This window comes from Morone saxatilis, unplaced genomic scaffold (genome assembly GCF_004916995.1).
Source record: "Morone saxatilis isolate NCDOM2014 unplaced genomic scaffold, NCSU_SB_2.0 Contig8, whole genome shotgun sequence".
Classification (NCBI taxonomy): domain Eukaryota; kingdom Metazoa; phylum Chordata; class Actinopteri; family Moronidae; genus Morone; species Morone saxatilis.
In genome coordinates, this window is record NW_023340257.1 from 8,470,032 (window position 1) to 8,481,777 (window position 11,746).

General features: G+C 40.0%; 1 protein-coding gene across 1 annotated transcript in view; it reads left to right on the forward strand.

Moving 5' to 3' along the window:
• The window catches only part of kirrel3b (kirre like nephrin family adhesion molecule 3b), a 59,771-nt gene that overhangs the window by 27,604 nt on the left and 20,421 nt on the right, over positions 1 to 11,746 (forward strand). Inside the window, exon 5 of the mRNA XM_035679396.1 lies at positions 4,957 to 5,062. Coding sequence (XP_035535289.1) covers positions 4,957 to 5,062 — 106 coding nt within the window. The remainder of the gene's footprint in view (positions 1 to 4,956; positions 5,063 to 11,746) is intronic.

Sequence of the window (11,746 nt, forward strand, 5' to 3'; positions counted from 1 at the left end):
CCCCCCCCCCCCCCCCTCTTAATTAGAAGTCAGAAATTATAAGTTGACAGCTATCAAATACAGGGTTAATGCCTTTCAGATATTTATCTCACACTCTGTGGGTTAGCTCTGTATCGAACGCACTGACATTAAATTGTTATTGATGCTCTCATTTAACTTTCAGTAAGACAGCAAATTATCAGACATTTCTAAAAATGGTTGTGTATTCCCTGAAACTGTGAATAATGTCCACTGAGCAAATTGCTAGTAGTTCCTATTGCATGTCTCTTTGTGTGCAAGTCCCAATATTAAGAATTAAAAGTCTCATTTATTTTGTGGCCCAGAGTTATCTAATTGACCTTATTAGTGAGATAATATTAATGGCAACAAAAGTAATTAAAATCTTCTTAGTCCGTCTGCCTTTCTCAACATTTCGTATTCTGCTCACTACTAAGCTTAGGTGCCCTTTTTCCTAATGCTCCATCCTTACAGCAATCCAAATGAGAGTAATCTAAACACAACCAGGCACATTGCGTTACCGCCTAAACCAGCCTAAAATCCAATGCATTTCACAACGGTATTTTCTTTTATCATCACTTTAATGCTCATGATTTACATCCGCCTCAGCATTTTCATTCCCACATAAGTTCATACAGAGTTATCTGACCTAGGGTTAGACAAATTAGCATCTAAATACAGTATGTACTGGTGATGTTGCTGAAATGAGAGGGATTTAGAGCCAGCAGAGGTGATTCAGAACCCTGGATAGACTGCTGACTTCAGTTGTCCATACCAGTCCATTAGCAGACTGTAATTATTTGATAGCAGAGGGGTGGCTACCCCCTGATGCTGTTTTCTCCAGCAGCATGACTTAACTTGCATTATGCCCTTTGGACTTTAATCAGTAAACTCCCCAAACCCCTCAGCATAAAACCAATGCAGTAGAATATGATTCTGATGCCACAGTTTCATGTTTTTCATATTTCATTGCTGAAACCAACTCATCACACAACATAAAATATTCTTCATATATTTTCTAGTCCTGCTGGATATCTGCAGAGCATTGCCCCACATTGAAACACGCTTTCAAACACATACTCGGAAATGATTGCACTAGGGATGAGCAAAGCCAAGGTTCTCCGTGTGTTTGCATTGCAAACAAGCTGAGCCATGTGGGAAGAAAATGAATGCCATTTGTTGAGACTAATTAATAAAGAACATGCAGATGTGCAATTGGGGAGGATTTGTTTTTGGTAGCAGCTACATGCTCTCCCTGCTTAATCAAGCAGATAATGGCAAATTCATCTGAAGGCAGATGACAGAATTTAAAAGTGAGAGGGAAAGAGAATAAGGGGGCAAAAAAATGCTCAGAATTGTATCTACATTAGATTAAGCTTTATGATGCTGCAATAATATGATGATCACATATAATCTTACATGTTAGGCTGTGTGAAGGCCATATTTCTAAATATCACATTTCCAGTGCCCTGACAATATACTGTAGCTGATGCTCTAAACTAAGCTTTGCCGACTATATCTTGATTGGATCAGTAACAGTACATTGATGCCCATGCACATATTTAAACACTTACATATGTGCTGCAAGGAGTGCACGCTCCTTATTTAAGCATCTGTATGAATAGCAGAATATCTGCCTCCATTAAACGAAGTAAATTCTTTAGTGTTCCACAGTTGAGTATCTCATAATCAATATGGAGGACCTCAGGTTCTCAGTCAGTCTGTTCTCCCCTCAAGTATTCCGCTCAGCCATCCATATGACAGTATGCCCATATTGCTAAGGCTATAAGGCACAAGCGGATGGCCCACAAACAGCTTCTCCATCCTTCAGAGGCAGCCGACACTCCTGGAGTTTGAGGCTGGTCCTACTGGAAAACAGCTGTCTACAGTGACCCGGAGAGATTGGAAATTGAGCTTTAAGAAAAGGGAAAAACAATTTATGTTGGCACTATCTCCAGGAAACAGAAAGAAGTTGGAAGATTGTTCCAAAAACACCATATGGTCTTCACTTTGAACTAACCGATCAAAAGCTGTCGGCCAACTATAACCCTCCCCCCATTCATCCTGTTATTTTCACTGGAGCTTCCGATCAGTCCCACTATCCCCCTCTATCCATCCATCCCTCCTCCTTCTCTGTCCCTGGTTACTACTCTCTTGACAAATCTGAGGAATTAACCATCTTGCATATTAATGTGCCGTCGCATGATGCCTCAAAAGCATTCACTCAGCAACTCATGCATTTATACATCAAAGTGGCAAATTGACTTCATTATTAAGTAGATGTCTGTCATATCTGAAGTGTCAAAGGTTAGAAAAGTGACAGTGCCTGATTCACACCCTGGGCCTTTGCTGGAAGATGTTTGATAGCTGTAGCTCTCATGGGTGTCTTTGCTTGCAGTCTGCAAAGAGATGGAACTATACAACAAAACTGCTTATCTGACTTAGAGATGTAAAGCCGTCATGACACTACCTCTTAGTGAGAGGGCCTGAGATTTTTTTTTAAGGAATGGTCAGTTTTTAGACCTCAATTATTTGAAAATAACATAATTAGTAGCCAGATTGACAGTAATGAACATTTGTGTCCTTAGAAGTCTTTTGGCGGCAAGAGCAGAGAAAAAGGTTGGCATGATAGAAAAGTACATTATAGGAGCACTTTTAGTCAAAAAGGCTTGTGAATTAGCTTCTACAATTAACTTATATGCATACACTGTGTCTATTAGCATACCCCACCCCCTCCTGCTCTCTTCTTATGTTTGCCTCTCTCTTTACTCTCCAGCTCCTTGTTTTATTACCACCTCCACCACTGCCACATCTGTCATTTTGCCCCTGAGGTTCCCTCTGCCGACATTTTTGTCCATGCAATTAACTTTTCAGTGCTAAAAAACACCTACTGGGCAGCTAACGCTGCTGCTTAAGGCGTGGATAGGTTTCCTGTTGTATTATGACACACACCCACATGCACTTTCATACACACACATACCCCCCTTTAAACATGGGCCTAAAATTCAAATACACAGACACACACAGTCTGCTCAGTACCTGGAGAGACTTGCTGGTTCACTGGGGACTTCAGTCTTCCAGGGTCCACAATGTTGTTGTTTTCTTTACTGGCCTGGGGAGAACTGGCACAGGTGGGGCTCATGGATATGAAGGTGGTAGAGTGGTTGGTGGGGGTGGGGGGCAACTGTCTAGGAGGGAAATAAGTCTGCTGATGGGGAATATGGTGTGTGTGAATAGAAAGGAATATGGCACCTGGACCACCCCCCTCTCTGGGGCTTTATGGCAGCTGAGCCAGCCCAGAGCATCTGCACAGCCACAGGGCAAAAAGCAGTTTTCCTACACTCCACACACATACACACACATAATCACTCTACATAACCATACACAGTGCTGTTTGGCTTCATTACAGCAGTGTTTGTGTGCTTCTTTAATTCTGTGTGGATCTCCATGCCCACCACCGCTCTTCATCCACATCCAAACACAGTCCCTGGTTAGTACATTAGTATTATTGAACACAGAGCAGAAAGACTTAGTACACCTTTGAAACAGATGGCTGCACCAGCTTCAAACCCAGAACCAGCTCTTCTCCCATGTGACTAATCTATTGCCCTACTATGCCACTTTGGAGGTGGAAACTCAGAAAACAGTAATCCTGCTATGTCTATACATAACTTCCTTGGCAGTATAATGTGTAATTATTATTTATTTATTTTTGTATTATTTCATGGGGTTAAAGTAGGGTCAGATATGAATGGATATACCAAATTCACAGTCTGCCTTATAGATGAGATTGTACAAACCATTTTACAAGTACTTGAACGGTTACAACATGAGACACTCATACTAGCCAATTTTCGTTTCAAGACATTTTAATGTAGAAAATAGTACATATTAAACAGCTACTATTGGTCAGCTGCAGGTCAGTTTGGTCAATTCTTACCTTGCTGCATTTGAAGCTCTCAACAAAATGTAACCGGCCCCTTTTAAAAACCCTGACAAATAGCTTCCCCTACTTGAAATTTATTGTCTGAGTCTGCGGGGTAAATAGCTGTTTGTTTCACATGGGACAGGATTGATATGGAAATTAACACGTATCTTCAAAAAGAATCCCACCTTTGTCAATTAGGATAAATTAAGTTGTTTATTAGATTTACATAATCTCTATGCTTGTTATTCTAAGAACTGTTTTAATTGTACTGTATCACGGAGGTTGTTCATTGTTTTAATTGCAGTGGATTACACTATTGACTATTCAGTGTTTTAAATTGCCATTTACTGAAACTCATTATCAAGTCAAGTTTTCCTTTGATTCCCTAATATAACATTACTAATGAATAGAAATAGAGTAAAAATAACATGTTTCCTTCCACACCTGTGAAACACACTACAGTGTTACACAGCAACTGGGCCTAGACCCCAGGTGGGTGGTAGGAAGATAACAAATATAGGGCATCATTATTCAGGAGTAATTGCCTATTATTCTGGAGAAAATGCTGCCACAAACTGTGATAAGTTGTCACAGCAGTTCTTCCACCGTGTATTTTGAAATAATCCGAATAAAAAGTCCTAGTGGTTTTAAGTGGAGCATATTTACCTGCACTACTCTCTATGTGCTAAACCAACATAAAAGACTTCCAAATCAGTTTTGGGTCACAATAAAAAACATTTGGAAAATGTAAGTTCCCTGAACTGAGAATGTATTTTGCATGTTGGTGTGTTTGGCTGTTTTCTTTTCAGTTGCATGTTTTCTAAACTATTTATAAGGTGTCTGTTTTGTCTTCTCTGCAAAAATGTGTGCCATAGTTTCTTTCTGAGCTTTATTCACTGACAGAAAATGTCAACAACATAGTGTTTGTCTCAGGCTTACAGTTCACAACAGGATGTTTGACGAGACTGCCAGTTCTGTAATTGGTTGTCTTTGTGTTTCTTATGTTTTATTTTATTTTTTATTTTTTTCAGATCTCCCTCTTGTCAATCTCTCAGTGGAGCCTCAGCCTGTTCTGGAGGGCAACCTTGTGAAATTCCACTGCTCTGCAAAGGCCAACCCTCCTGTCACACTCTACAGGTGAGATCATAAAAAGAAGTGGTTTTAGAGCACACGCAAAAATCATGAATGCACAAGTCATGAATGCACATGGGCAATCTTGTAATGTAAAATAGTAAGAAAAGGTGATACAGTTAACTTTAAATGATGTATTCTCTAGCCAGTATTTGTGGTGGATGATATTTTTTTACAAATTTAACACTTCATTACTGATAGCATTAATCATTGTCAGACACATTCGTATGATGCCATGACACCATTATATCTACCCACACTTTGAAATAAAGAGAAGAAAAACAATGAAACACTGTCATGCTGAAAAATTTAATGAAAATACACCTCAGAAAACTCATTTGGGAAACCTTGTCATGTTCCACTGGGTTGAAGCAAAGCAATACAGTGTTTTGTTGAATAGCTGTTTGCTTTGTGGTCATATCATCTCCCTTGAACATTAAATGTCCATCAGCGTATTGGAGGAAAGCTGGAAACATAATGTGCATGACATCTGATGAAGCTGTCAAGATTACAGCTTTTCTGAGATGAGGTTGTGCTCCACACTATATAGCAGGAAGGCAGGTTTCCCCCCAGGGGTCTGCTAGTGTTTATATGCGTGTGTTGTGCAGTAGTGGTTGAATATGGCTTACAGTGAGTTCATACCGTAACATAATGCTTCATTGTGAGGAGGGATGAAAACACGGATCTTCACCGTCATAAGATGTGGTCTTTCAACTAAACTCAGCAAGCAGGCAAGATGGCACATGACCAAGAAGATTAAAATGAGGCACACGATACTTTAATCTGATAAAAAGTTTAAATTGCACTTTACCCAAAAGTGTAAAAGAAAACTTAAAAACTTGAAATAACCTTGGCCCTGCTTGTTTAACTAAAGTTATCATATGGTTATGTTTGGTAACCAAGATAACAAGGATGTGGAGATTGAATTCAGTTTCCCAGTGCTGTAAAAGGAATGAATGCCCTAACTATTACTCTTGAAAACTTAGGCGAGCCCCATCTAGTCTTCCTTTCACTTTCAATAGGTTTGCAAACAGTTTTGAGAACATGTTTTCAGTGTGGCAGTCATAGGAAGGTTGTTCAGAAGAAGCCAGTTTGATTCATTTTAACTTAAAATTGCAACAGCAAAAGATATATAAACATGTCAAGGGATTTCAATGCTTTCTAAGACTGTTTTGCAAACACCTTTGTACCTTTTATAGTAGTGCATCAACACAAGTTTAGATGGCTTTCTATTTCATGCTTCAACTAACCGTACAGACCTTATAACCCTATCTCAGAACAGACAAAATGTTATATTGAATAACAGATTCATCTTTTTGTATTTTCATCAAATGCTTTTTTATTAATATTTCTATAATGTGTGAGCTTAACACCTACAGTACGGTTAAAGAAAGATTGTGGTTGTGAAAAAATATGTTGTGGAAAGTCAGATGCGATCCACCACTCCAACCTGCACACCTTAACTTTGCTGCACAAACAGTATTACTTGCATGGCTCAACATTGGCACTGCACATAAATTGTACAGAATCATACAAAATGTACAGTGCTTGGAAACTGGGCTTGTATTCAAATAAAAAAAAATATATATATATATATAATAATGGTTCATTCAAATAAATAAAGCAGCCACAGTTCATGTTTCCATTAAAATACAAGTTGCTTCACAACACTACTGAAAATGAACATAACCTGGCACATATAAAATAAAGTTAAAGTTAATAAAAAACTAAACAAAATAAACAAATAATAACCTTAATGTGCTATTCTTTACGCTATGTAAATCTGCAATCCTCTCCATTTCCTCTGTTTATTAAACCCTGTTCATAGACACATTCTCAGTTGCACTCAATTTTGTATTTTTTCTTATTACATCTGTAATTGGTATGATACAACAAAATGGACAGTAATTATTCTCATAAAATCTTGCATGGCCATCTAGAAGTGTAATACTGAAGTGATTTGTCAAGAGATGGTTTTCTGTGTGGGAGGTTTTAAAAACCCAGCGAAAAATAAATGGAATGAAATCGATAGCAAAGGGAATTGGCCAGCTCTGAATCTTGTAATGGTACTGGGAAATGAAATGGATGTACAACACACTCACAGGTGGCAAAACAGAGATGTTGCCTTTTTGATAGATTCTGCCCTTTTGAAAAAGAAAAGGAGGAGGGAGGGCAGTGATATTGTGGAAAACAAGGTTTGTATTTGATTGTGTAGGTGCGCAGCATAGACAGGACGTCTATTGCACCTGCAAAGGGATTTCACCTCTATTGTTATGAGACTGGATCAATGCTAGAATCAGACCTCTCCCCAGGGTATCAGAGCTAAGATGCAGTGGTTGTTGAGATGACTTTTTCTTTTAGTTTGACAAACTACAGAATGAAAAAAGGTTGGAGGTTGAACTTTCCCTTTATGTAATTTATTTATTTCCTTTTTTCTTTTCTCTCTCGCTTTCTCTCAACTGTCTGGCTCTTTGTCATTGACACAATCCACTGTAGGATTAAATAATATCCACAAAGACTAATAACTTTTGATACTTCAAGGTTATACTCTCCACCAGTTATCCCGTTTTATAGTCTCCTATTTAGATTTATCTGCAATTTATACAAGCGCTTCAGGACTCCCGTGCACCATTAGAGTTCAGGGCATGGTAGGTAGGGGAGTTTTGGGCCTCATAATGCTTGCCTGAGAGACTTTGACTAGGGAGAGCCCCCCACAAATTCCCCCTCTAGAGAGCAATATCACAGAGGAGAGCAGGAAGCTGGTCAAGCAGTGTGGGGCCATTTTTCAGTGCTAATACACTCTGTCTACCCCAGATCAGATACGGCACAAGGACAGAGTAGTTCTTAGACGGATGGCCTCTTTTCTATCCTCGAGAGAGCCATCCATTCCCAATATGCACTGCGCCACTTTGCCATCCTCCAATTCAATGGACACTTGAGACACAAACCCAAGATAGTGGGGCACTAGTCAAAGGCATGGTGCTTTCTGCTGCCTACAACCCCTCGTGATTGCCACACTGGTTCAATAAATCTGACTTTAAATGTTAAAAATGGAAATAAGATATATTCCTACAGATACCTGAACATTTGCCAGAATACAGCTCAAGGGGAGAGTAAAGAGGGAGGAAGTCAGGGCATCGGAGAGGTGGGGGGTTAGAAGAGAGGATAAAAGTAATGTTGAAAGTGTGAATGAAGTAAGAGTAATGGGCATGTGTTTCAGTTGGCACTCAGGGACTCAGCACTCCTGAGAGGGAAAGACGAGTGGGTCGGAACATCTTCATTACTGTTTATAATGGTAGGAGGGCTAACTGGCATACATCACAATCACTCAACCACCCTCTGATGAAGACACAGACGGTTTTCTCAGATCCAAACAAGAACCCACCAGAGAGAAGAGAAAGAATAACAAACCCAGCAAATCAGGTCCCTCGTCTGCACATACAACCGTGCATGGAGCGACAACAAAACCCCCTCCTTTGCATGGCACTGCGGCAAATAACATCCCAATCCTTCTCACACTTATATTCTCAGTGTTGTTGTTTGTTTGCTTTTGACTGACACTACAATCACCATACCTCCTTCTTTTGAAACCTTGGAGGTAGCTAATTGATACATGGCACTGTATGTTTGTGGACAAGAGTCATATTCCCTATCTGCATTATTATGCAGCCAGATATACTGTGTGAAAGAAAGTAGTGTTACTTTATAGTGTTACTTAAAAGTGCCTGGGTGCAACACCTGAAATGTGACTGGCTCAATAATTTACAACATAATTGCAAAATTGTAGATGAATGTGCAGCAGTCCCGCAAACGTACAAATCAATGAGACCCAGACGTTTAAAATTACCCCAAAAAGTTGGGACTACACATAAAAAGTAATAACTTTAAAACGTTACCTTAAAAGTCAGAAACAAGTCCCCCGGAAACCCCTGAAAAGTTGGTTACTCATGACTTTTCAAGGTTATTCACAACTTTTTTTCCCAGGTGCACATTGTTTTCAAATAGTTGGTATAGACATCATAATGCATATCTTTAGAACTGCTCTGTAATTTATGCCCATGTCAAAATCACAGCGTGCTATTACTAAAACCAGCATATTTATTTTATATTCCACTGAGAATTCAACAGTCATCACTTACAATATCCATGAAAGGGAGAATGGAGCTGTACTGCGCTCTGCTTAACCATGCTGATAATAACTGTGGGGCCTGATTTACTGTGGGTCTCGATGCTGATGGCACAGATACCTGCCTAATTTAATTGTTACTGTTTTATTGCCTTAATCACATTCAGCAAATACAAAACTCTCCCCCTCTTTCATCCTCTGCTTCCATTAACGGCAGACCTGTTTATCTGTATAACAGTGTTAGCTTGCAGACCCATGCACACACAAAAAAATACACCTTGTACGCACATGTGCTTGCACACACAGACACACACTCTGTCTAGTGTACAGGATCCACACCCTTAGTCTGAATCAAATTCCTGAATAGGATACAGCAGTGTAAAGTGAGTCAGCTATTGAGTAAGCTTGCACTGGCCCTTCTAACCTCCCAAAGGGAAATGCAGGTGTTTGTGTTACCCTGGGCAAGCTATGTTTAGACATGAGTCTTGGAAAAGGCCCAGCACACCAACAGAGCTTCCATGCTCCCCAAGGACAACGGTATTCTGTCTCTGCTCCCACTGTCAAGGGCTCCCAAACCTGGCAGGCATAACCTCCACTCAGGAGCAGCCGGTATCATAATATATCTGTGTATTGCAACTCCTACAGTACAAGCTGGTAAAGTGTAGGTGGAAACATACCGATATATGCATCATGCATTGTTGTCGTCATCATGGTGGCGTTAATCATGACCATGATCATGATTAAAACCACCGTCACCAAAGAATGGCAGACCCAGCTCTGTTAATGTCCTTGTAGTGGATTTGATGTGATCAAAAGTTCCAGGACAACCACTAGATGGACCTTTTTGAAGGATTGTTTGTCAGCTACCTTTTGAACCTTAAACTCTACCTTTAAGCCAACATGAACAAAAAAGTCCTCAAAATCCATAAAATAAATGTAAAAAATAGAAATTTGAACACACATTTTCTTGACTCCATCTGATGGTGAATGCCAAGTCATGTAACTGTGAGGGGGGGTTATTTTGTCGACTGCTGTTTCCAAGAGCAAGAGTGAACTTTGAAACTCATCACCAGTGCAGTTCACATTATCATCATCATTGTTGTCATCATTGTCGTCATCAACATCATCATTCTCATCATCATCCTCATCATCGTTATCACTGTTGTTATCATCTTAATCATCGTCATTATCGTCTTCATCATGATCACCAATGTAATTAATATCGTCGTCATCATCTTTATCATCATCGTCATATAAACAGCAGCGGAAACATTTATAATGATATTCACATTCAGAGACACACTGCTATGAACAACAACAGTCATCATCATTAACATAATGGTTCTCGCATTCTTTTAATCTTTCAACATGCCCATGATTTCCTACGCTAATACTTTGGTAATATGATATTCTGCAACTAAAATAATGCGACTTTGCAGATATAAAGTGTGTACACTATTCTGTCTCAAGGCTATCTAGGGTATGCATCTGTTCATACTCGCTGACACACACACAGACACTATACAAGAACTACTACTACCGGATCAGACAGGCCAAAACCACCCGTCTGCCCCATTTTCAACATTTTTGGAAACACAGGTGTTGCAGAGCTCTTAGCTGTACTCTTGTCACACAAGAACACAACTCCGAAAAAGATCTACTGCAGGAGAAAAAAAGCTCAAAAAAATCCCATGAAGCCCAATTAGAATTCTGCTTCACTTCACTTACTGATTGAATGAGGTAATCTGTTCTCATTTAAATGATAGCATTTCAGTCAAGCATGGGGCCAGCTTAGTCATGGAAAACAAATGAGTTCCCTATCCCGTGAAAACTGCTCTCAGTACTGGCAGGAATATAAAATGGAGACAGGCCCCAGCTCCGTTGTCATTGTTTTCATTTGCCACATCAGCATGCAGCCACATCTCTATTGTGGAGGATGGCAGCGTTTAGATGCATGATGCATTGCATGTCCCACAGCACCGTCTAAATTTTCCAAAGAGACCCATGACATCCACAGATGCCTTCGCTTCACTTTTATAAATGGGCCTCGTCTGTTGTAGCAGCAGAGAGCCATCCGCACCACGCAGAGTGATTCGCCGCTGCTCGTGACATCATAAAAGTCTCACCTAAACACGTGGGGAGTGTCTGTATCCCTGTCACAGAAGCTATCATTCACAAACACAAGCAGATGTTCTTTATGTGATCCCATGTCAATTTATTAACATCAGCTGTTGTGTGTAATACAGTATGTGTCAACCAACGTCTTCATAGGTGGGGGAGCAACCCATTTGTCATTCTCTGATTTGTTTTTCTTAGCTGGCACTCCGTGCTGTACTCTTTGCCTGGCGTAATGAGGAACGTGCTGTCTGCTCCGAGTCGCCAGGGAGCTTGTCACAGCATGGAGGGCTGCCACAAAAATATGCTGAAGCCAGCACAGAAAACCTGCCCTAGAATGATGATTTATTCACACACAAAAGAATGCTATTGACATAAGGAGGTGTAAAAACCTGTCTTAATGCCTTTTCCCCTTTTCCTTCATTTTTCCATTTCTTACCGTCTCTCCT